The 26,895-nt window shown below is 47.4% G+C and overlaps 1 protein-coding gene across 1 annotated transcript in view; it reads left to right on the top strand.

The window, feature by feature from the left end:
- Nucleotides 1–26,895, top strand: part of GRTP1 (growth hormone regulated TBC protein 1) — a 691,802-nt gene that overhangs the window by 118,580 nt on the left and 546,327 nt on the right. The window contains exon 3 of the mRNA XM_085622700.1: nt 14,911–15,069. Within this exon, the coding sequence (XP_085478826.1) occupies nt 14,911–15,069 (159 nt within the window). The remainder of the gene's footprint in view (nt 1–14,910; nt 15,070–26,895) is intronic.

Raw genomic sequence — 26,895 nt, 5'->3', positions numbered from 1 at the left:
GTACAGTAGTTCATGGTGTGTGGGGATGGATGTAGTAGGAGTGACTGATAAAACACTACTCATTCCATGCAAGGAAATGGTATCACATAGAAGGGAGTGGCCTAACGGATTTCTAAAGCTGGATGTTCTACTAAACTCAGGGTCATCTTCATTCAAGCACATGTAAGAAAAAGGAAACTTCCACAAATGGAACAGATGTGAATTGTGTATTGTTTTGTACCAGTCTAAAGCCTTGTATTTCTAGCAGTTGTCAAAATGAAAAGTTGTAATCGGTAGAGAAATGATACCACGTATTAGCCAGGTGGATGGTCAGTAACTTGAAATGATTCTTTTTGCTCGATACGTAGCAGAGTGTATGTGGATTTCTTTTTCACCATTGTTTTTGTGTTCAGGTCAAATTATAAGGCTTAAAAATAGCTGTTTTGTTTAGAAGTTGCCAGGGGGCAAAACTTGATCTGAGTGTTTGTAAAGTCCAGTTTAGTTGTATAATAGATCTTAACAGAGCCTGGTTGTGTTGTATAATTCTCAAGTGTCCTTTGAGGAGATCTAATGCTAAGTAGAGGGTGTGGTTAAATGAGAACTCTCTCTTAGAGAGTGTATGCATGCCACTGTCAATAACCTTGAAAACTGTGTGCAGATTTTCCCCATTTATGTGACTAATACTTTCTGCAGCATCTTCGTTTCTGAGCATTTGTTTCATTCATTATAAATGTCATATGTTCCTGTCGTAATAAACTGTTTATTTTGAGTGGGATGTGGTCCTAGAATGATGTAAAAATAATGCATGTTTTCTTTGATTGTGGATAAGTGTTCTTTCACATCTGGGGGAATGTGCTAAATAGTATTGGCACAGTTTGGCCACACTGTATGTGGTAACTACTACAGGTGTTGGTGTATTATATAGTGAATCATGTCAATGTGGTCTAGGTCCAGGGGTGTTGGAAGAAATCGACATGCAACAATTGGAATCACAAGGCTAAACCTTCAGCTGGGAACTGGGTGGAATTATAAGTTTCATTTGAGATCATTTCATTTACATCAAAGTCAGAAACATTAATTTGTGATTGCCAATTATTAAACAGAGTTAAATTACCTTTTGGTATTGAAGGTTTTTCAAACTCCCAGACAGCTTGATGGTTTTGGTCAAGAAAATAATTTCTTTAGGTACAATGCATGCTTGAAATATGGTTTCTGTGTCTTGAATCTGCCAAAATGTTGTTCCCTAAATACTTTTCTCATCAACATTAACTTTCCAGTAGTCATAGACTTAGATGGCCAGGGTCTAACTGAATATATTGGAATACATCAACTTGTTAGTGGTGATTAGATTCATGAGGAGCCGTCGTAGATGTTTTGAAAAATAGACCTGCAATAACTCTTGAAATAAGCACATTTATGCAAGAAATCTGGATGATGATTAGGAAGCGGACCTTCATAGTGCTCTCGTATGTAATTGTATAGTTCTCTACGAGAGTTAGTTCTAAATATGTAATAGTGTACATAGTGATGATAGTAATCCATTTCTTTATAAGTGACTTAATTCAAATAAGGATCTTCGTTGTTTAAAGTAGCATATGCCTCTAAATCAGACGTTATTTGTTTTGCAGTCTCTGTATCCCAGTCATCTGAAACCGAACCAAGAATGACAATATTATTCATTGAAACTTTCAAAATGTATGGTAATTTCAAGTCTCAGTAGGTCCCATTATTTAAGAAGGAAACTTTTCCCAACCTATACTCTCAGGCATATGATAAGCTGTGATGTTTGTAGGGTAGATATTTTTTCGAGCTCTGTGGGGTGACAGATGCGGCTGTAGTTCATAAACCACAGTTTGTGCAATAGTTCTTACTGGAAACTTGTGTCCGTTCAGTAGCAGTAGAATGGTGATCAATGTTGATAGCCATATGATGAGTAAAAACGCTCCTAGAGTGGGCCAAACATAGGCCCAAGGGGAATTAAGCATCCGTCATGAAACCAGTGATAAGCGAGAAGCAGTTTATGGTGTAGTGTGACTTTGGCGCATGATGAAAAGTCCTCTGTGCAAAGTTCAGACACATTCTCATAAATAGTTGTTTTTTGGAAAGGCATAATTTAGATTGATGTAGACTCAAGTGGCATTCATAATTGTGGACTTGTTTGAAACATTGGCAACTATAGTGATGGCATTATTAGATTTGTTGGTAAATTTCATTGCTCTGTGTAACATTGGAGAAACGGTGTGCTCAGATATCCCTGCTGGGAACTCAAGCTAGTGATGTTACTGCTCTCATTAAGGGGTATTTCTTCAAAGTAGGGAGAGGCTGAGAGGTTTTACTCAGAATCCTTCCTAGTGTCTGCATGGTCTTCTGTACAGAATCGGCCCCATAGTGCTTTTATACATGGTTATTGGACACCTGTCTCTTTTTCCTTGAACCAGGCAAAAAAAGGCAGAAGGACAGTTGTTATGTAGGATGGTTCAGAACCTTGCTTTGTTCACAAATGACATCCCCTATTTTAGGGAGTCACCCGTGAGCAATGGTTACAACCTTCTCTGCGCTGATGGCGGCTTCAGAATTGTTCAGATTAGACAGCGTGTCTCCGACCTCGTGGATGCACTGTGAGACATTCAAATGCTTTTCCAGGCCAAAAGTTTCTTCATCTGTCAGTTTCCAAAGGTTATCTAGGCCAGGCACATTGGAACTCCAAAGAGATCCTCGTATGGAGTTTGTTACCCTAAGAAACCTCTAGGCAAGTCAATAATGCTATCTAGACTCCATACAGATTATGATACTAATTAAGACCTGAATTTAGTAGCCTAGCTGTCAAGCCTTGTTTAATCTTGCCATTAGCACGCTCAACTAACCAACTGGATTCTGCTCTAAAAAGGTTGCTGAATTGCAGACTATCTCCCATTACAGGCATGGCATCCATGACAGCCTTAGAGACTAATGCAGGACCATTATCTGAGTGAAATGAATGTATTGCTCTAATCGCTACCACATACTGCAAATCTGTTATGACTGCTGAAGCATTCGTATTTCTTTGTGGCCACACCCACAGAAATCGGGAACATTGATCAATAGCTACCAATATACAGTTATATTGCTTTACAGAATTTATTGGGCCACTAAGGTCCAAATAAATTACCCTGAACAGGATGTTGGAGACTGTGAGAGGAGATGGGAGGGGGCTCTTAACGTTATATGGTTTGATCTGTTGACAGATGTTACATTTCCTGAAATAGTCTGTCTTGGACCTTTGTCCTAGGGGTAGCTTGGCTCAGGTCAACAGGCTTACATCTCCATTTGGCCTCTCATGCTTGCATCCTACCCAGCGCACAATCTAGCGCAGCACCACTCAAAAACAACGCTACACCGTTTAATGTTAAAGTTTACCAGTCGTCTTTATCCTCTTTTTCTTTAGCTGTGGTTATACATGTTCATATCTCAAAATGGAGCATTTCATTACATTTGTTTTGACCATCTAGTTTCACATTTGTTACCCCACTGTAGCCCTTTTCCTACCCCCCTCCCCGGTGATTCCAACCCAACTCTATGCCTCTGGGGGACCACTTTGATTCCCCATCTACGCGCTCACCCTGACATCACATTTCTCTATACACCAGTTGGTTGCACAGTCTCTGCAAGGTTCTTCTGACATGACCCCTTTAACTATTCTTCCGGGTCCTTATTGCTGACTCCAATTCTGCAACTCCTACACTCAGGGATAAGGGGGTAATACACTCTACTACTGGTCTTAGCGGATGCTCTCTAGACTGTATAAAGCACAACTTATTTTATCATAAATTACGTATGCATTTCAGGGTAGTCATTGTCACAACCCCGGCATCTAGACATCTAGAGGTTAACAGCTATCTCAACATTTCATTTAATTGCAACAGTACATAGGCTTCAATCGTGTAGATGTCTAGTTCCAGATCCTTGTAAATATTTTAATGGTGAACCCCCCTTTATTGTTTTAGTTGCCATTTAACCCCTGTCCTGAAGAGGCCTGAAGTTTACTTTGGCTGAAACGTGGTCACGTCGACAGATATTGAATGGAGGAGTCACTTGAGTTTCAGTGATTTACAGACTGTCGCTGGTACACATGTAACAAAGTTCGGGTTATATTTGCCCTCATTTCTTGTGTTCCCCACTGTTTAGTTTGACTACCTCTGAGTGGTCCGCCTGATACCTCGTAAGGGGACACTCTCAAAAAAATGTTTTTGTTTGGGTTAATTGTTTGTTGTTATATATTGTATTGATGGTATGTGATATATGTGTCTGTATCTTTCTTTGTATAAACGCCTGTTTCCTTGTGATATACTGTAAATGATGCCAGATATATTCTATCTCGATTATTTGATATTTTTGAAAGGGTAATTAAATGTGCTCTTTCTATGAATAATTGTATGTATATTTTTTCCGTGATACTCCCTTTTCTATATATATATATTGTCCCTTATACCCAGGTATCATAGGGTGATTTGGGTATAGCCCTGTTGTTTTTGACCACTCTAGACTGTATAAAGCACAACTTATTTTATCATAAATTACGTATGCATTTCAGGGTAGCCATTGTCACAACCCCGGCATCTAGACATCTAGAGGTTAACAGCTATCTCAACATTTCATTTCATTGCAACAGTACATAGGCTTCAATCGTGTAGATGTCTGTATTTGTCTACTCCGGGTCTCGGCTTCTCAGACACTAAAAAGGACACCTACTAAGCTCAGTTGTGTGTTTCCCTGGACTCTCTTTCCCCCTTCCCCCCTGCCTCTCCAATACCCCGCTTACGGTACAGTCCCGGTGTCCTCTGCTCCAGTGGTCCCGTCAGAACTGGAACCAATTCCCCCTCACTTCGTGAGAGACGGACTTCTTCGTCAGCGAGGTGTTCCCCTCCTTAGGGAGGGCGAGGACCTGGGAACTCCCACCGATCCCCACCCCCAAGGAATAACTTATGGGAGATCCCCTTCTGGGAAGATAATCCTCAATCGGGCTCTTTCCCGCCCCCTGTCCGGTTCTGTGCCTCTCTCCGCTACGGTCTTTTGGACAGACAGCTGCTGAGGACTCAAATCGGGGACCGGGACGTTGCGCGATCCCCGCCTCTAGGGACAGGACGGGGCGCAGTCTCCCTCTCCTTCCGGCAACGAAGGGCGGCGCTTCTGCCCCTTCCCACGTGATCGGAGGACGGCGGCCTCCGGGCCGGACACGCCCCCCCTCCTTCTTCCTGAAGGGACTTCTCCTCAGAGGATTGGCAACGTCGCTGGCTCCCAGCCCCTCACCCTTCAAGCTCTTGGGGCACCGCGGATCTACCTCAGAGGGCCCCCGGCCACGCTACCGATCACGGAGTGGCGGCAGGGTCCATTTCAGGTAGGACCTCTTCGAGGGAATATAACGGGGGTGTGGGGGGTCTTGGGGCGGCACTAGACGCTGCTAGGAATTCTCCGGTTCAGGTGGCACAGAAAGACACAGTCCTCATAGCTACGGACCGCAGTCAGCTTCTCCTCACTTAGGGATAAGGGGGGGGGGGGGGTAATCACCAGGGCCAGTCTAATTCTTCCTCTCCTGCCAGGAAGGTACGCGGGATGAGTCGGTCTCAGACAGTATTCCTTGTCCCCCTTCAAGAGTTCTGGCCACTTTTGAAAATCCTAGTATTGCGCTGTTCCACCAGCCCACTGACTGCGTTCAGGGACCGGTCACAAGCTTAGGGGTGATGTCACTAGGATTAGGAATCTGTGCAGACCCTTGGACCTGTCCGTTCCCTTTCAAGTACAACCACCTCCTCACACAGGCGCCTTACTCCTGATCACCACGCAGTGCCCTTCTACTCTAAAATGGCCGCCCTCCTGTCACCTCTATTTATCACCTTGGGCCTGACTTGCCAGAGGGGCCCAGAAGATTCCGGAACCTCTCATGGCAGTCATGGCCCAGGTGCTGAGGTGACAGTTGGAGCCACCATTTTATGAATCTCACCTCCCTCATCTAGTTTCCTCAGAGGAGCACCTTGCGCCTTTCCCTCATATAATGAGGAAGAGGCGCCCAGAACCTCTACATCAGTACCCCAAAAAGTTTGGTAGAGAGAAAAAAGAAGGGGGAAAGGGACAAAAATAATAAAAATGAGGAGGGAACTGCCAAAGGGCTGACAGGTCTAACACGCTTCCCCCCCAGCTGAAAGTGGGGAGAGCTACCCAACCCCTTGGGAGTCCTCTTCACTAAGGCGGAAATACCTGGATAGACCGTCAGCATTGGCGTGGTCCACTCCTGGGCGATGTTCCACCCTAAAGTCCATTCCCTGTAGGGAAATGGACCACCTCAATAGCTTGGGATTCTCGCCCCTCATTTGCATCAGCCACCTGAGGGGCCGGTGGTCGGTCTGAACCAGGAAGTGCGAGCCAAACAGGTATGGCCGCAGCTTCTTCAGAGCCCACACCACCGCAAAAGCCTCCCTCTCAATTGCACTCCACCTCTGTTCCCGGGGGAGTAGTCTCCTAGACAGGAAAACCTCCGGTTGGTCTAGACCCTCGTCATTAAGTTGCGACAGCACTGCCCCTATACCGTGCTCCGACGCATCTGTCTGGACGATGAAATCCTTGGCGAAGTCAGGGGCCCTGAGAACAGGTGCCGCACACATGGCCTTTTTCAAGGTGTCAAAGGCTTGTTGACATCCCTCGGTCCAGATTACCCGTCGAGGGTGCTTTTTAGAAGTGAGCTCAGTCAAGGGGGCCACGATGGTACCGTATCCCTTGACAAAGCGTCTGTAGTAACCAGTGAGGCCCAAGAAGGCGCGGACCTCTGTCTGAGTCTTGGGGGGCTCCCAGGCCATGATGGTTTCGATCTTGGCCTGGAGGGGTTGCACCTTACCCCGACCCACCAAGTGACCGAGGTACACTACCGACCCCTGCCCGATCTGGCACTTACTGGCTTTGATCGTCAGACCTGCCTGCTGCAAAGCCTGAAGAACGGCCTGGAGGTGACACAGATGGTCCTCCCAGCTGCGGCTGAAGACAGCGATGTCATCCAGGTATGCAACTGAAAAGGCTTCCATTCCAGAGAGGACCTGGTTCACCAATCGCTGGAACGTAGCAGGGGCGTTCTTGAGCCCAAAGGGCATCACACAGAACTAGTAGTGACCCTCGGGTGTGGAGAAGGCTGACCTTTCCTTGGCTCCATCCGTCAGGGAAATCTGCCAGTACCCGGATGTAAGGTCAAAGGTACTGAGATATTGGGCAGCTCCCAACCGGTCAATGAGCTCATCCGCCCTCGGGATAGGATGAGCATCTGTCTTTGTCACCGAATTCAGTCCCCTGTAATCCACACAGAACCGGAGTTCTGGGGTTGTGCCCGGTGGGGCAGCTTTGGGTACCAGTACCACCGGACTGGACCAGGGACTACTTGAAGGCTCAATCACTCCTAGCTCTAGCATCTTGGTAACTTCTCCATGGATGCTAGCCTTCACTTTATCCGACAGTCGGTAGGACTTGGACTTCACAGGTGGGCTGTCCCCTGTGTCCACATCATGGGTACACAGATGAGTCCTCCCCGGGATAAGTGAGAACAAGGTCGCAAACTGCTCCAGTACCTGGCGACAGTCCTTCCGTTGTTCAGGAGTTAGGGACGGTGAAAGGATCACTCCCTCCACCGACCCATCCTTCTCTTGGGATGCAAACAGATCGTGAAGAGGTTCACTTTCCTCTTCCTCTGACCCATCAGTCACCATCATTAACGTGACCTCGGGTCTCTCTTGGTGAGGCTTGAGGCGGTTGACATGGAGCACCCGATGGGGCTGCCTGGGGGTCTTAAGATCTACCACATAGGTAACCTTGCCCTTCTTCTCAACCACTTCAAAGGGGCCCGACCAGCGATCCTGGAGGGCGCTAAGCTCTCCAGGCTCCATCACCCACACCTTCTGGCCAGGCTCCAGCTCCAGCGGGTGAGCGTTTCGGTCATACCATTCCTTCATGACCGTTTGGCTGGCTTCTAGGTTTTCAGAAGCTTGCTTCCACAACCTAGCCATTTGGCTACGAAATACCAGCATGTAGCTCACCACATCCGGGGGAAGTTTTCTGGGAGTCTTTTCCCATCCATCCTTCACCAGGCTGAGGGGTCCACGCACAGGGTGCCCGTACAACAGCTCGAAGGGGCTGAAGCCCACTCCCTTCTGTGGTACCTCCCTGTAAGAAAACAGCAAACAAGGTAGGAGGACGTCCCATTTCCTCCGCAGGCTCTCGGCAGACTCCGGATCATGCCCTTTAAGGTTTTGTTAAACCTTTCCACCAGACCATTAGTCTGGGGGTGATAAGGAGTGGAGAACCGGTAAGTAACTCCACACTCTTTCCACATAGCCCGCATGTAGGCCGACATGAAGTTGGTACCTCTGTCCGACACCACTTCCTTGGGGAATCCCATCCGGGTAAAAATTCCCATAAGGGCCCGTGCCACCGCAGGTGCAGTAATGGTCCTCAGAGGGATAGCCTCTGGGTACCGTGTGGCATGATCCACCAGAACCAGGATAAACCTGTGACCGGCAGACGTTGGTGGATCCAATGGCCCGACAATGTCGATGCCCACCCTTTCAAAGGGGGTACCAACGACCGGCAGTGGTTCCAGGGGAGCCTTCAGCTTCACCCCTGTTTTCCCACTAGCTTGGCAGGTTACACACATCCTACAAAAAGTATCGGACGTAACCCTCATCTGAGGCCATTAGAAATGAGGGACAAGTCGAGCAAAGGTCTTATCTTGTCCCAAGTGTCCTGCCAAGGGTATTTCGTGAGCCAGTCCCAATAGGAAGGCTCGGTAACGCTGGGGAACCACCAAGGCCCGGGATGAACCATGCACCGGAGCCTTGGGTTCGCTATAAAGGAGACCATCTTCCCAGTATATGTGGAAGTTCCCCGAATCGTTACCCGCTGCCTGGGCTTCGGCCTGCCGCCGTAAGCCCTCAAGGGTAGGGCACTCCTTCTGGGCCCGACAAAACTCTTCCCTAGTAGGTCCTCCCTCCACCTGCCAATCTGCAGGGGTCGGTAAGCCCTCCAGGGAAGTTACATCCCCCTCCGTAGACTCCGGGACCACTTCAGTTGCCCCATCCACCATTGGAGGGTCAGATGCCAGGGCAGGCTTTCCTCGTCCCCGTTTACCCTTTCCGGCAGCCGGCTGGGCCTTTGTCCCAGGCTCCAACCTCTGTGAATCCCCTCTTCGGGCAGTCTCAGACCGAGTGTTGGCACACGTCCACTCAGGGGTCCCCAACATTTCCATGTGGGCCCTGAACTCAACCTCCTTCCACGCCGAGTGTTCAAGGTCGTTCCCCAACAGGCAGTCGACCGGCATGGCAGGGCTTATCGCAACTCGTAGAGGACCTGCAACCCCTCCGCACTCAAAGGGAATCTGGGCCACCGGATAGTGACCCTCTCGGTTGTCAGCCATCACAACCGGGTGGACTACATTGGGAACCACCTGCTCTGGGGACACCAGCTGACTCCTTACCATAGTCATGCTGGCTCCTGTGTCCCTCAGAGCCTCCACCCTCTGGGCATTGATGGTGACCCATTGCCTGTACTTAGTAGTATTCGAGGGCACCTGGGTCTTAGGAACCATCTCACAATCCCCTAAGGACACTAAGGTTAGCCCTGCCCACTCACCTCCCTTATCTAGGGGCAACTCCTCCCTGAGCACTACACTCGCCACCCCAGGGGTCTTTCCTCCAATGGGAGGGTGTGGTCTCTTGGGACACTTGGCATCCCCCTTATAGTGCCCCACCTCACCACACTCATACCATCGGACAACCCGAGGCTGCTGACCACGGTCAAGATAAGGGGGTTTGTGGGGGCCAACCTTAGGAGGGAATCCTACTCCCTTCCCTGGTGAACTCTTTTGGGGGCCTTTAGAGAAGTCCCTCTTTTTGTCCCCCCCCTCTTTCTTCTGGGGGGCGCCCTGTCCAGCCCCTTGGAAATTCCCTCCAGTCCCTTTCGAAGATACCCTGGTACTTGCCCAGATATCCGCCTCCTCTGCAAGCTTCCTGGGATTAGTTAGCTTGCTGTCCACCAGGTGCTGACGCAGCTCCGGAAAACTTTTCTCGAGGAGGTGCTCCTTTAAAATTAAATTATACAGTCCCTCATAGTCCTTGACTTCACTGCCCTGCACCCAGCCCTCTAAGGCCTTCTTGGCATAGTCCAAGAAGTCCACCCAATTCTGGGTGGCCAACTTCTGACTGCCCCGGAACCTCTGCCTGAATTTTTCAGGAGTCAGCCCAAATTTCCTCACTAGGGCTACCTTCATGATGGGGTACGTGGTCTGGTCTTGCTGTTCTAGTGCTAACAAGGCATCCCTCCCCACCGGAGGCATATACCTATATAGGCCACCCCCCCACTGGGCTTCGGGGACCCCATGGGCTCTTAGAGAGACCTCATAGGCAGCCAGCCATTTTACGATGTCATCCCCGACACCATAGCTGGCGACTACATCTTTGGGCAGGTAAGGCCTGGACTCTCTCGGGATTTCTCTTGGTATGCTGCCACCATTAGGACTGCTGGGGGTTCCAAGTTGAAGGGCTTTGAGCTCTAACTCCTTTAAGTGGAGCTCATGGAGGAACCTCCTCTCCTCCCTCACCTTTTCCAACCGGGCCAGGTCCATTCTAAACTGCCTCTCCTCCCTCCTGTCGACTAGATCGGCAGAGGACAGGCTCCCCCCGAGGCGCTACTTCCCACTCTTGATGGGGCCCTGGACCCAACGTCCATATTACCGCTCCCAGGGGGAAAAAGGACTTCCGGTTCTTCTAGGAGGTCTAGTCCTGGTTCTTCCTCCCGTTTCCCGCTAGGGTGGGCCATAACCCAGGCTCTTAAGCTTGCTTGGAGCTCTGCTTTCTTCGCCCCCTGCTTAAAGAATACCTCCCTCTCCTGGCAGAATTCCTTCAATTGGGCCACCGTATATTCCTCCAGCCTACCCAATTCAAATTTCATCCTACCAGATGGGACCCCAACACAGTCAACAAGAACTTTACTCTGGAAGACTTTCCCAAGAAAGGAAATATACACAGGACAATTTTAAAAACCTCCAATTAGGAAAACAATCTGGGGAAAACTCCAGTCAAAACAATCCAGTGTAGGTGGTGATGCGCGCAAAACTGCTACTAAGCGGATGCAAGCACTGAATAAGGATCCCACCGCTGAGCACCAATTTGTTGGACCTTTGTCCTAGGGGTAGCTTGGCTCAGGTCAACAGGCTTACATCTCCATTTGGCCTCTCATGCTTGCATCCTACCCAGCGCACAATCTAGCGCAGCACCACTCAAAAACAACGCTACACCGTTTAATGTTAAAGTTTACCAGTCGTCTTTATCCTCTTTTTCTTTAGCTGTGGTTATACATGTTCATATCTCAAAATGGAGCATTTAATTACATTTGTTTTGACCATCTAGTTTCACATTTGTTACCCCACTGTAGCCCTTTTCCTACCCCCCTCCCCGGTGATTCCAACCCAACTCTATGCCTCTGGGGGACCACTTTGATTCCCCATCTACGCGCTCACCCTGACATCACATTTCTCTATACACCAGTTGGTTGCACAGTCTCTGCAAGGTTCTTCTGACATGACCCCTTTAACTATTCTTCCGGGTCCTTATTGCTGACTCCAATTCTGCAACTCCTACACTCGGGGATAAGGGGGTAATACACTCTACTACTGGTCTTAGCGGATGCTCTCTAGACTGTATAAAGCACAACTTATTTTATCATAAATTACGTATGCATTTCAGGGTAGTCATTGTCACAACCCCGGCATCTAGACATCTAGAGGTTAACAGCTATCTCAACATTTCATTTAATTGCAACAGTACATAGGCTTCAATCGTGTAGATGTCTGTATTTGTCTACTCCGGGTCTCGGCTTCTCAGACACTAAAAAGGACACCTACTAAGCTCAGTTGTGTGTTTCCCTGGACTCTCTTTCCCCCTTCCCCCCCTGCCTCTCCAATACCCCGCTTACGGTACAGTCCCGGTGTCCTCTGCTCCAGTGGTCCCATCAGAACTGGAACCAATTCCCCCTCACTTCGTGAGAGACGGACTTCTTCGTCGGCGAGGTGTTCCCCTCCTTAGGGAGGGCGAGGACATGGGAACTCCCACCGATCCCCACCCCCAAGGAATAACTTATGGGAGATCCCCTTCTGGGAAGATAATCCTCAATCGGGCTCTTTCCCGCCCCCTGTCCGGTTCTGTGCCTTTCTCCGCTACGGTCTTTTGGACAGACAGCTGCTGAGGACTCAAATCGGGGACCGGGACGTTGCGTGATCCCCGCCTCTAGGGACAGGACGGGGCGCAGTCTCCCTCTCCTTCCGGCAACGAAGGGCGGCGCTTTGGCCCCTTCCCACGTGATCGGAGGACGGCGGCCTCCGGGCCGGACACGCCCCCCCCTCCTTCTTCCTGAAGCGACTTCTCCTCAGAGGATTGGCAACGTCGCTGGCTCCCAGCCCCTCACCCTTCAAGCTCTTGGGGCACCGCGGATCTACCTCAGAGGGCCCCTGGCCACGCTACCGATCACGGAGTGACGGCAGGGTCCATTTCAGGTAGGACCTCTTCGAGGGAATATAACGGGGGTGTGGGGGGTCTTGGGGCGGCACTAGACGCTGCTAGGAATTCTCCGGTTCAGGTGGCACAGAAAGACACAGTCCTCATAGCTACGGACCACAGTCAGCTTCTCCTCATTTAGGGATAAGGGGGGGGGTAATCACCAGGGCCAGTCTAATTCTTCCTCTCCTGCTAGGAAGGCACGCGGGATGAGTCGGTCTCAGACAGTATTCCTTGTCCCCCTTCAGGAGTTCTGGCCACTTTTGAAAATCCTAGTATTGCGCTGTTCCACCAGCCCACTGACTGCGTTCAGGGACCGGTCACAAGGTTAGGGGTGATGTCACTAGGTTTAGGAATCTGTGCAGACCCTTGGACCTGTCCGTTCCCTTTCAAGTACAACCACCTCCTCACACAGGCGCCTTACTCTTGATCACCACGCAGTGCCCTTCTACTCTAAAATGGCCGCCCTCCTGTCACCTCTATTTATCACCTTGGGCCTGACTTGCCAGAGGGGCCCAGAAGATTCCGGAACCTCTCATGGCAGTCATGGCCCAGGTGCTGAGGTGACAGTTGGAGCCACCATTTTATGAATCTCACCTCCCTCATCTAGTTTCCTCAGAGGAGCACCTTGCGCCTTTCCCTCATATAATGAGGAAGAGGCGCCCAGAACCTCTACATCAGTACCCCAAAAAGTTTGGTAGACAGAAAAAAGGAGAAGGGGGAAAGGGACAAAAATAATAAAAATGAGGAGGGAACTGCCAAAGGGCTGACAGGTCTAACAGTCTGTTTATATAAACAAGGCAATCAGTAGCGTTGCAGGAGCATTGCTATGGTTGCCCAAACTCCAGCATGTGCAGAGGCCAATTCCCCATGTGCTTCCCTGATTAAATCTAATCTGGAGAGATTGTTAGGGATGATCTAGTCTGCCACCCCTGATAGAACGACTACAGGAGTGTTTTCTGAATTAATGGTATAGGAGTATTTAAGAGGAAAGCATACAGGAAGCTTTCTGCCTTGGTGGTATGTATGTCTATTAAAATATCTGTGTTGATCTTCCTCTCAAATCTGGTCAAAGCTGCTAATCTAACAGTCTGGATTGCTGCTTTGGTAGCTAAATCAATTGCACATTTCCCTTTGGCATGAAATCCATCACGTTGACCAATGGAAGCTTATCTCTTAAGACCACTATCCTTTCCCAGAGCAGTTTATTCCTAATAGGTTTCCCTTTCCCAGAGAAGTTTATTCCTAATAGGTTTTCCTTATTAATTCTTAAATCCATTAAAGCGCCAGTGTTGCAAGTCAACATTGTACCCTTACACATAGAAAGATAAATCCAACACTTTGTGTGGGAACTGATGAATTAGCCTTCTGTAATGCAGGTAATAGGGCATTTAGTTCTGCAAGTTGAGCCGTGCTTTCTTGCGGGTGCGCTGTGGACCAAATACACAATCTTTCTCTACACCACTGCCACGCAGGCTGCAGAGTACTTATATTTTGATCTTACCGCTGGTTAAGAAGAGCGATCTGTGTAGAATATGCTCTGATAAGGCTCAATGAGTAAGGTTTTTGGACTTGGAGGAACATGTGTACAAAGAGTGGGATCATACTGAAACATTGCATCCACAGCACTTAAAGAAGAGGGTCACTGCACCCACTTGTGGTGTAGGGCGCAAGCATTAGAAATACTTGCCTTGGTGCCTGCCTCTAGTGCCGGTACAGAAGAAACCGCAATCCTTATTTTTCCCTGTGCCAAGGGACACTCCTTCAAAATAGCTATTCCCACAGCTGCAAGAACTTTTTCAACTGAAGCAAAATGTGCTTCAGCCAGAGAATACAAGTGAGACAGGTATGCAATAGGAACAGTCTGTCCATCATTGTAGGTCACATAGATATAACCTGAATGACTTAGTATGGCTTGAAGAACTAGGTTGATCTTACTGTCCCTAGTTTGTAAATATTTTGTCTCTGGTATGTTTGATTGCAGAGTACGCAAGATATCAATGTGTCTGTCTGTTCGTCCACTCTTTTGGTGAATACATTTAATTGGCCTGTTTTGCCAAATCAGACTAAATAGTAAGAAAAAAGGAGTTGAAACTTTCCAAGTTCTGCTTAGATGATTAGAACTGTTGCCCTAATCTTCATCCTACGGAGAAAGGGGGCATTTATGTTGATTTTGTATATATATACCTAGATGATGTCCGAAATCATGTTCCTAAATAGATGTGAGTTTGTTCTAACGTTGGGTAATTGAGCTTTGAATGTTGATAGCGAAGTATTTTTCTGACGATTTTGACACCACCTAATTAGTTTTCAATAGTTATTGTTGGTTTGTAGGAGTATGAAATTGATGTACATTTATTTTTTCTGTTTATAGTGAAGCGATATATTAGGAAAGGTATTCCCAACGAGCATCGCTCTCTGATCTGGATGATAGTCAGCGGAGCCCAGGAACAGCTGGATCTCAACCCAGGATACTACCAGAAACTACTGGAAGGTGAAAAAAATAACAGGATAGTGGAATCTATCGTGACAGGTGAGGTCCTAATTCCACCCTCATTGATTTACTGTACAAAGGGGATTCTCTACCTAAGACCCACTTTCTTTGCAGCCAGAAATACATAGTTTCCTTTGATTAACCTGACTGGCGGGAATTGGCCTACCATTACCCCATCTCTTGCACTCACTCCTTGTAGGAGTACAATGGGAGAACAGTCCTAGTGTTTTGTTGGTAATTGTCTGGGTATACGTTGTAATATGTATCATACAAAAAGCTACCTCACTCACCAAAAAGTGAAAGGTATTTGTCATAGCTGGGCATTTGAGAGATAGTTCTTGAAATAAAATTGTAATTATTTTTTCAGCTAAAGTAAACAAAGCGATTTCAAACTATGATGTACTGGGGACATGAAATGCTCATCGGTATGCATGCTTTTTTTGATATCTTTGAAAGTTATTCAAATATAGATTTTTCAATGACCGGGCAATTTACATTGTTATTTGTGTACTCCAGCTATTCAGTAGTTATGTCCATGTCTTGAACGGTCATTTGTCAATATTGACCTTTTGGTACAGTATATACAAGTAAAAATTGCATTGAAATGCTTTCAGCCAGTCCCCTTTGAGTTTTAATGATATTAGGGTTTCACCTTCAGTTTTTGATGACATTGGAGGGAAAGGTTTTGTGCAGCCATGTAGTTTCTTGATGACCATGCAAGCAAAATGTAAGTGGCAATCGAATACGCAACTATACTAGCTCAAAGGTACATTTGATAGGGGATTTTAATATTTTGATAGCTTTTCCGGGTCTAATTCTTCGGTCATTTAATCTACACAGACTCTTGATACAGATTACCCAATTAATGTTCTTTACACAAGTTATGTTCTGTGTTGGTTGACAAGGGTTGTAGTCATTCCAGACTTGTGGGATTTCCACTGATCATGTAAATGTTTCCTATTTAGATTTATTTTTTGTAAATATATCCTATATCAATATCTTGAAAATATGGCCTAGTTTGACACTTGTGGGCCAACTGTGAACGCTAGTTTTTTATTCGAGAACATAGCTTCTGGTTTACCCTTTCGATAACCACCAAGAGATAATTTTCAAAAGGGGGTGGCAATATTCATCTTTGCATAAAACTCTGGTACATTTTTCATTACTTGATTAAGAAACTAGGCTAAGAAAGAGATTTGTTACACCTCTCTGTTTCTGAACAGACCTGTATGTCATCCTTTTGTTAAAAAAAAAAAAAGTACAACCTTATGTATTGAAAAAAGTGCATTCTGCAATATTTTTGCAGAAGCGGGGCAATTTAGAATTCTTCAAGAAGTATCATTGCCGAGATGAGGGGAATATTTAAGCAATTCAGTAAACCATGTATCTTGATGCAGGAATGTATTCAGCGAGCAGGGAGAGGGAGGCTAAGGTAGGATGGATTGGATCAGTTTAAAATAATGTCCTCCACAGCCCACACCTGTCTCATGGTGAGTGCTAGAATGGCTTCAGCTCAAACGTGCTGAAGATTTGTCTGAATTGGCTAGAGGCTTCAATGTCTAAACACACTGATCAACAGTATCTGGGCGGTCAAGAGGACCTTCTGCAGTCCTGTAGGCTTAGCCCTAGCCAGGAGGAAGTGGACAGCATTCTGGCTACATAGTGGATTGTACCTTCAAGAACAGGGTTATCCGAGATCTTCAGTCCAACCAATGTTCACTGAGCTGCAGGAAATTGAGCAGATGCACACTACCGGTTAGTGCAACCTTACAAACCGAAAGGCCCAACAACTCAGACTGGGGAGTATATACCTCCTTTGAGAGGAGGCAGGAAAGACATGAGCCTCACCTACATGTGGAGCCCAAGATGAATCCTCTAGCGACTCCTCTGGTGGAAAAGCCTGTATCGTCTCCAAACAGGGTAATGGCAGGGAACACAACATGTTAGCGATAGAGGTTGTGGTTGATCTTAGAACCGCCATTTTCATACTAAAGTATTTGTTCACAAGTAACTCTAAAAGCAGGGCCATGCATGGACATCATTTGGAGTAGTCAGGGGTCGCAGTTGCGACCTTTAGCTAGCTACCTGCTACTCCTGGCACGTCCTTTGCGATCCCTGGCCACAGAGAGGGGCAAAACGTTTGCCTCCTCTGAGGACAGGGTTTGCAAAGGAATCGCCAGGAGTAGGAGGGAGCAAGCTAGAGGTCAATGCAGCGACCCCTGACTGCCTCCAAATGCCGTCCATGGGTGCATGGGTAACATTGTGAAGCCTTTCATCCCAGTTCATACATATTAATGTTTGCTCGGGGTTTCCGAATAAATATTAGTTGTTTGACATTTAGCCCAGGCTTGATATGCCATAAAGTGAACTAAACCTAAGTTACAGAACAAACCCTTCACCTACTCCTCCACCAAATGTCCCCCTACACCTGCAAGCCCAGGGACCCTTCGACCCACCTTGGAGCTTCCTCTTTCTATCCCTTTAAGGCATTAAGCACAATTTGCCTTCCACAAAGCTGTCAAGCCCTGGCTTTTCACCATAGAACGCCCTGTCCGTCCCCTCAGACTGCACTAGCCCCTAGACATCCTTACATTAGCACCAAGAGGCTACTGTAATCGCATGTGTTTATAGTCAATACTACCCCCATATGTTAAGTGATCTTAAGTGTTTTCCTTGTTTTACATGCATAAGCTAGGAAGGACGCTGTAGCAAAACAGATCTTTACATTGTTCATTTGAACCAAATATCGATAAGCTGTTTTGTAGGTAAATAAGCCTTCATTTTGGAAGAGGAGCCTTAGGTACATATACCTGCCTTCAAGATAGAACTTGCAGGAAATGGTTACGTGTAACGTAGATTGAGGTGTCCCATTATCGCAGGGGCATTTAGTGTCTTTATGTGCCCACTTGGTGCCTGTAGGAAATGCGACCAAGAGGTCTTGTTAAAAAATCGATGGTACGAGTAATCCACCCAACAAAGATAGTTCTGAAATCCCTGGTGGGTAAAATGGGTTAAATAAAGTGCAACCGTCAGTCGGGTCTCCTCCCCAGAATTGGAAACTACCCCACTTTGTTCCTCAACTAATTGCTTCATCATTGATTTGGTTAACTGTGCTATATCCTCAGGGAACTCCCACAAATGCATGTCGTTGGCACTGATAATTTGCACTGACTTTCTCATCTTGGAAAGCCACGAAATCTTGTGCATACGATCCAAAGACATGCAGTCCCTGATAATGTTCTGGGTTAATTTGGCTTTATTTTATTGACCGTATGGAGTAACATTGGTTTCTCTTCCTGGATCTTTGCTATGGGTTATAGGCCTTATTCAAAATGTATATTTGGGAAGCCCAAAAAGCCTTTTATAGCACTGACACTGGGCTTTTTCCATGATCTTTTCCATCTTGCCTGGGAATGCATGTGATACATACTCAGCAACAGCGAGCAGTTTAAATTTTGTCATTCTCCTTATAGGTTCCGTGGTAGGGCTTTGTAATTTGTCTTGTAGCTTGCACAGTGCGTAGATGGTGGCTTGTATTTTGGTTTGCGTCTTTGCCAGGTGCAAGTGTTTGCCTTTCCTTTATCGTTTAACCACGCTCCTAGATAGTGGTATGCTCTTTCTTTTGCTATGTTATTGCTGCCCTGTCTCCACTGTGAGCACACTTTCTTCGAATATTTCACAAACACCATGACCTTCGTTTTGCAGGGATTGGCCACAAGCTCATTTTCCTGGTTGAAGATGTTTAGTGCGTTCAAACCTCTTTGCAGGCCTACTCTGGTGTGGTCGAGAATCACCAGGTTGTCGGCATTCTGTAGCACGTGTAGACGTTCCTGTCCAATTTTCAGAGTTGCCAAGTGTTGTAACTACTACTTTTAATGTACGTGGAGTGTAGCACTGTGCCAAGTGCGTTCCACATTCCACTTACTGTTGTGGGAGTTCTCTGAGTGTCAGTTGGTTACAGGCTGGCTTTGGATGAGCCACATCTTTACCGCAGGCTACTCTTCTACTCAATAAAGCCTTCCACATACTTACCTCGCCTTCAAGAGTCTTCTTTCAGCTTTCAAGATTTGGCGACGACTTTTCCAGCACGCCTGCGGTGAGAAGTGGTTTCGGACCCGGAAGTCCTGCACTGTCCGAAGTTGCTTGAAGTTGGCACTCGGTTTGAAGTTGCTTCCGCATTCCACATTCGTGTGAATTTCCCACCTATCCAAGAAACGGATCTTGGGTGAGTCCCCGCTTGCTATTTTTAAAGAGCTCGACGAGGTAAGGTGGTTTTGGCTGTGCGCGTGAGCCTTTGGGCAGTTGGAGCTTGCTCGCAACATTGCGCTCGAGACTCTGCATGCGCATTACATCACAGTGCTTCACACGTCATTGTGCTTGACTTCCTCCGCAAGTGCAAGACGACGTCAGCGGCCGTCTTAGAGCGTCATTGCATCACTTTGTCAATAAAACAAGCTCCACCCACCTTCAAAATCAGGTCTAACAACGTCGGGGGCCATCTTGAATGTGTGTCTTTTCACACACAAAGGCTTACATTCATTTTTATCCTCTAGTTTTTTTTACAAGTAATGAACTTCGTTTACTTCAGTAAACGAACAACGTGTGATCACCGGTGAGTCATCGTCCACTGGATTACATTTTAGTGTGCAGCTAGCTTCTTTACTTCACCATCGAACCAGTAAGTCTCTCCAGTTTTATTCAGTTTGTGCACTTTAACAGAACAGTGACTGCAACTTGTGATTTACACTCTCCATACAACTGTGCATCTTTTCTACAGTGATTCACATACTGTGTCTCTTACACTTTGAGTACTTTCATTTATTAACTTATACCTGCATCAGTGTATCTATTATTTTAACATACCTTTCACAGCTACCCTCTTTATAGTCAGTGTTCTTTTGGTCTCCTTACAATGCCATCTTCAGGAGCAATTATCTCTCCTCCCATCTTTTTATCTTGTCCTGGTCCACTTGCTATTGAATGGGGTGATTGGTTGCCCATCTTTGAAAACTATTTAGAAGCTTTGGATGGCACAGAGTTCAGCGCTTCAAGGAAAAAAGCACTTTTATTGAACAACTCGGGCAAGGAGGGTCAACGCATATTTAAATACTTACCTACTATCACCCTACCTAATGGTGATTCAATTGAAGATATTTATGCTGAAGCTAAAAAACGTTTGGAAATTAGGTTTGCCAAAGAAATTAACATCGTCATGAATCGCTATAAGTTCTACGCTCACTGTTGACATCTATCCTTTACCTAACATCAAGAGGTTGGTCCTAGCTTTTAGTGGTGGGAAGTTTTTCTCTAAACTTGACCTAAAAAAACGCCTACCATCAGATTGAACTTCATGAACACTCCAAACCCCTCACAGCATTTGTCACTTTGGATGGCATTTTTCAGTGCACAAGAATGCCTTTTGAACTTTGTTCTGCTGCAAGCGTTTTTCAACGCATGATAAGTGTACTTTTCAAACGTGTTGATAACATTGTTTATTTTCAAGATGATATCCTCATATTTGGAGACGCCATTGATAAACACAATCGCACTCTCAGAGAGGCATTGCTTAAGATCAAAGAATCTGGTTTAACTCTCCGACAAGAGAAATGTAAATTTCCTGTAGACAAAGTTGATTAACTTGGTTATGAGATCCCTGCTGAAGGTGTAAGACCTAAACAGAACTTATTGAAAGTCATCAATCTAGCCCCTGCACATTCTGACAAAAACAAGTTGAGATCTTTTCTAGGTCTTATTGAGTACTACTCTAAATTTGTGAAAGACTTTTCTGCCAAAACTGAAATTCTCCGATTACTTTTAAAAAAAGAAGCTACTTTTATGTGGGAATCTCAACAACAAGCATGTTTTGATGACTTCAAGAGAAACATTTGTGAGGCAGGTATACTTACCCCTTTTGATACTAAGCTTGAATCCATTCTCACTGTTATGCCAGTGCCACAGGTCTTGGTGCCATACTTACTCAAGCTCATAGGGATGTGAAAGAACTGTGGCATTCGCATCCAGGACACTGACTAATTCTGAAAGGAATTACCCGGTCATTGAACGCAAAACCTTAGCTGCAGCTTAGGGATTTGTGAGTATTTCAGAATCTACTTATGGGGATCGAAGTTCAAATTAAGATCTGATCACAAAATCTTAATTAAGGTGTTGTTGCCAGGGCAAACTAGCAAATGTTCTGCAAGGCTAGCTAGGGTATCCTCTTGCTTACAAGAGTATTGCTACAAAGTTGAGTACATACAAGGTTGGAAAAACGTTCAGGGTGATTGCTTGTCATGACTTTCTCCTGAATGGGAGGGTGTTGATAAATCATCCGTTTGAGCTAAGGAAGCGGAATGAGTTGTAGCTTCCATACAAGATGTGTTGAACGTGTTTGAAACTCAGGCCATCACTGAGAGTGAATGGGTTAAAGAAATGTCCACTGATAACTCCATGCTTGAACTCAAACGCTTGATTTTGCATGACAGTAGAAGAGAAAGTTCAGTGTCTCCTTCCATTAGACCTTTTGTCTAAATACTGGAAGAATTGTCTGTATGTGGTTAGATTCTAATTATGAGAGGAGAATCATTTGTTCCTCCTGCAGGATTGGGAACTAAACTTATCAAATTGGCACACGAGGGTCATCTCGGCCAAACCCGAACAAAAAAAAAGGTTGAGAGTGAATTGGTGGTGGCCTGGAATGGACACTGATGTTGATGTTTGGGTGGAGAGATGGGAAATATGCAAAGAAAGTGAGAAACGTTTAATGGTAGGGGCAAGTAGTTTTGGGGCAAATAACAGACCCTGGATTACCTTGGCACACCATCTGCTTGGATTTCATTGGTCCCATGAATGAACTCAAGAGTGACTTTAGGTTTGCCATGGTAGTAATTGATGTTCTCACCAAGTGGTTGATTGTGAAGTTTATGAAAGAAACCACAACTAAAACTACTGTCAACACTGAAAGAAATTTGGGGTGAGAAGGGTTTACCCTCTGTCTTAATTACTGACAATGGCACCCAGCTTACTTCTGTGGAGATGTGCACTTTTCTGAACACATATGCTATCAAACACAACCGCACATCACTCTATAACCCACAAGGCAATGGTATGGTTGAGAGGTCGAACAGGTTGATTAAAGGTACCATTCAGATGGCCATGTCTTGTGGGAGTGGGGTTAACTTGTTGGTTTCGGAAATGTTGTGGGCTTACCGCTCAAGTTTGCATGGTGTGACTGGAAAAACACCTTTTCAGATGATGCGTGGAAAATTACCCAATACCAAGCTTTTTTCTACTTGGATGAAAGATCTTGTCATTTAAAGCATTTCTCCCATCTCCTCTTCTACAACTTTGCAAACTAAGGGAAAGTTTTGCAAATGCATTTGTCCTAGAGATTGGGTGAAACTACTCAGCGGAAGAACTGGTGTTGTTCTATCCAAGTTTCTGGGGCCCTACAAAGTGGTGCGTACCTGTTGGACTTGGCCCTTTTGGCAGGTTCACCCCTAAACTTTTTGCCTTTCCTGTGACCTGGTATTGGTGGTTCAGAGTAAAGTGCGTGTGCTCTCGGAGTGCGTGTGGTGAGATTGCCCTGCCCTCCCATAGGAATACATGGGGGATATGTGTCTCCATGGTAATTCCTGGTGTGCGAACTTGTAAGAATAAATGCGGCGCAATGATGTGCGCAGATTTATTATAACTATAGGAGAAATACCACTTCTAGAAGTTGGCATTTCTGTGTGCTATTTTGCCTTCCTGCCTGATGTGGAGTGCATGTCTGGCTTGTGATTGACAGGGGCTGGATGGTGTGCTTGGCTCCAGGAGCCAGGATGAGTCTGCCCAGTGGTGAATAGGGAGATCTGCATGTAGATGGGAGGGAGGAGTTGCACCTGGGACCTGAATAGGGCTGTGCCATCCCTCCACAATGCTGGCTCCGCCCCCTGTGGTGCATCTGAGCACCGAGCCCCCACCTGACAATGGAGAGAGGAGCTGAGCACAACAAAGTGCTCCAAAGCTCCCCCAAACCAGTTGCATCTGGTTTTCCACCAACCCTGTGCTGGGGGAACAAAGGAAAAATGTGTATAAAAGAAGGGGCTGTGACCCCATGAAAATGTTCTCTCTGTGTTCCTGACTTGAGGGGGGCCTGCTGCTGCTGCCGCCGGGCGCCAGGAGGAACCGCCACTAGGGACTGTCTCCCTGCTGGAGGGCCCTGTGAGCTGGCCTGCCTGGGCCCAGCCTTTGCCCCCCCCCCTTTCATTCCAAAAGACTTTCTCTGGACGTTGTGCTAAAGCGCCTGGGAAGCGCTAAACCTTAATTTCCTGGGAGCGCTTTATTTTTAATTTCTGGAGAGCGCTTTTATTTTTATTAGGAAGAGCGCTCCTGTGATTAATTTTGCAGCACTGGGCTGCTGCCTGGGAACCCACACAGCGGGTGCCCACCCCTCTGTATGCTCATTTTGCGAGCGGGTGCCCACCCCGCATGCCTGTGCACCTCGCGGGTGCCCACCCCGCAGTTTGGAAGAAAGAGAGAGAGCGGGTGCCCACCCCGCTCCCTGAATACTTAAAAAAGCAGGTGCCCACTCTGCTTTGCGTGCCTCGCGGGTGCCTACCCCGCATATCTGCCTTATTGTGTTTATAAAAACTTCATGCGGGTGCCCACCCCGCAATGGCCGTTTTCTGAAAGTGGGAGCCTACCCCGTATTGCCTGCGAAGAGGAATCACCGGCGCGACCCGGGTGTGGAGCGCGAGACAGGAAGTCAGGCAACCCTTGCCGAGACGGGGTCGTGGCCTAACCAGGAAGCGGACAGGAGCCTACCTCACGCTCCTGTGCCCACGGAAGAAGCAGGAAGCGGACGGGAGCCTACTCCGCGCTCCTGTGCCGATGGATGAAGCCGGAAGCCGACGGGAGCCTACCCCGCTCTCCGGTGCATAGAGGAGAGAGAGGACCCGTCCGGAGAGCAGCAAAGAGGAGAGCCCCAGCCTGGATACCAGAGGAGCGTCCCCAGACAGCCCGGTGAGTGGGGCTGATTCTTAGCACTGGGGAGTGCTCCGTGTGGCCTATGACTTTCCTAAGGGGTGCTAATTGTCACAGCGGCGCCACAGTTGTGGGCTTCTGCAACGTCTGAGGCATTTATTTTCCGAGTCCACGAGCAGGACTCCAACGTGGAGGAATAGTTCATCCCCAGTGCTGGGGCCAAGTTCCCCTCAGTGGCGCCGCCGTAGCGGGCCACTGCAACTTGGGGGGCAGATTGTGGTGAGAAGCCCTAGTGGGGGCCCAAGAGGCACCAGGAGTGCCGAGCTTCATTCGTGCATCTTCCCCAGCTGCCCTGCGAGAACGCAGGCAGCTGCAACGTTTGGGGCACATTTATTTTGTGAGTCAGAGGGTGCCAGTGCCCATCTTGGAGATTACACAGCTGCCCAGCAATTAGTGGGCAGCTGCTACGTTTAGGCTGGTGTGACTGCGCACTTTTGCTTTTGCTGCATGCGCAGTCAGCCTTTACACTGTTGGACATAGGGCGTTGGAGCCCTGTGAGAGGCCAGTTGGCCTGGGGTCAGTTTTCATGTGTTGTGCCCCCTCTTGGGGCACACTGTGTTTATGCCTAAATGTGATGTCTACTGCGCAATGCCTTTATGCCCTGATCTATGCCTCTAATGAGGTTTATGGTTATGAGGTTCGTGCGTAATATGGTTATGCTTAGGGTTTTTAGGCCCAATATGTTTCATGCCTAATGTGATTATCATCGCATAGTGTGTTCCTAACTTTTTTTTTGTTTTTTTTTTTTAATTTGCAACAACTTTTATTGAGATATTGCACGATACAGCGTAATAGACATCACTTCGTAATGTAAATTGTGGCAATATACAGATCCCCCCCCCTCCCACCCCCACATTCCTACATGTTCGATAACACGGCTATCAGAGTCATAACAGAAAGTTCAATCAAGTACTGGTCACTCCAATGTCTTTTAACACCGTCCACCATCAATCCCCAATCTGTCTTGTATAAAGTTGCAACAAAGAACACCCTCTCCCCCAGCAGCTAAATCCCCCAGACTCCATTTACAGGGTCACCTCTCATGTCAAGACCCCAGTGGTGGCCGAGTTAACCCCCAGGTCGATCGGCACATCCGGGCGCCATGGCGAATCCTTCCCGGGTACCAACCTACGCCCCTCAAGCACAGGCTTCAAGCCTCTCTCCATCTCCCGCCTCCAATGTGACGTCAACATTCGCCTCTACCGCCCTCTCCTTCTGAGCCAACAAATACGCAGTTAAGGGACCCCATATGTCCCGCGGACGCGATCTCGTAGGAAGTAGGTCCGCATATCCATGTAATTGCTCCTGCCATGTAGTCATTGAATTAACCCAGTACTTAAACTTGGGGGCCCGCCCCCTACCCCACTTGCTCGCCACTTGCCTCCTGGCTAACAACAGGCCCATGGCGAGGAATTTCTTGTACTTAGTAGTAGTAGTATTAATCAGTCCTAAAAGAGTGATCATGGGGCACGGCTGCAGCTGAGTCCCTATCATGCTGGACATACCCTTAAACGTCTCTTCCCAGAACTCAGCCACCTTCCGGCAGCTCCACGCCAGATGTACAAAGTCCACCCCTGCCATCCCCCAGCGTAAACACCTGTCATTATCTCGGAGCCCAAATCTGTACAATTTAGTAGGGGTGTAGTATAACCGGTGCAAAAACTTGAAATGGATAAGGCGCAGCCTGCTGTTGCCAGTAACGGCCATTGTCTGTCTGCAACTGAATTCCCATTGTTCATCTGTCAGTGGAACAGCTAAGTCTGCATCCATTCACCTCGGGCACGACTGGGGGCGGACTGTGCCGCCTCCTGCTGGTGTTTATATAAGAGAGATATGACATGACGGGGGGGGGTGGCGTCTGCAAAAGCGCGTGCAGAGGAGAAAATATGACCAGCGGCGCAGGGAAGTCGGGGGTCGCCTCCTTTAGAGTTTGACGCAATATGACGTACAGGAACGTCTCCAGCACGGTCGGTACATGCTCCCCAAAAAACTGTTCTCTCGTGCGGAATCGCCCTGCCAAATATAAGTCTCCCCACGTATAATATCTCAGGCTATCTAGCATTCTCCGACAAGCCCCTTCCTCCGTCACTGGTAACGCAGGGTTCCGTGCCAAGACCACCCTGGGCGAATATATTACAGAGGATCCCGAACGGCGGGCCATTCGTCGCCAAGCGCGTATAGTGCAGTCCACCGTAGATGGGTCTCGCGTCTGTTCCCTCCCCGCAACAAAGAGGTAGCCTGTCGGGGGTGTAGGGGCCATATAGCCATCCTCGATCGCCAAGTGAGGCATGAAGGGCGGCGGGTGGAACCAGTAAGTAGCAAAGTGCGCCTGTGCACAGAAATAATACGATTTAAAATCGGGGACCTCAAACCTCCCCTGGTGGTATGGTAGCATAAGCGTGGCCATGTTGAGACGTGCCTGCTTCCCCCCCCCCCCCCCCCCCAGATGAGTCGTGTGAGTGGTGTTCTTAGTGTATTAAAAAAAAAAACGCCCTGGATGATATGGGATATTAACAAATAAATATAATAATTTCGGCAGCAGTACCATCTTGATCAATGATATCCTCCCGGCCATAGATAGGGGGAGTCGTAGCCATTTGGTAATATTGTCAGTGATCGTATCCATAGCTGCCCCATAATTTAACCGCATGGATACCTCCTTATCTCTAAAGATATGGATACCCAAGTATTTCAGGTCTTCCGATTCCCACCTCAAGGGGTAATCCATAGGGAATGAGGCCGTCACATCAGTTAGGGGAAAAACTGCCGATTTCAACCAATTGATTTGTACCCCCGATATGACTCCAAATTTAGTTATTTCCCGTAGTATAGGGTTGAGGT

This window comes from Triturus cristatus, chromosome 8 (assembly GCF_964204655.1).
Source record: "Triturus cristatus chromosome 8, aTriCri1.1, whole genome shotgun sequence".
NCBI classification, from domain to species: Eukaryota; Metazoa; Chordata; class Amphibia; order Caudata; family Salamandridae; genus Triturus; species Triturus cristatus.
This window is presented reverse-complemented; position numbering and strand designations above follow the sequence as displayed.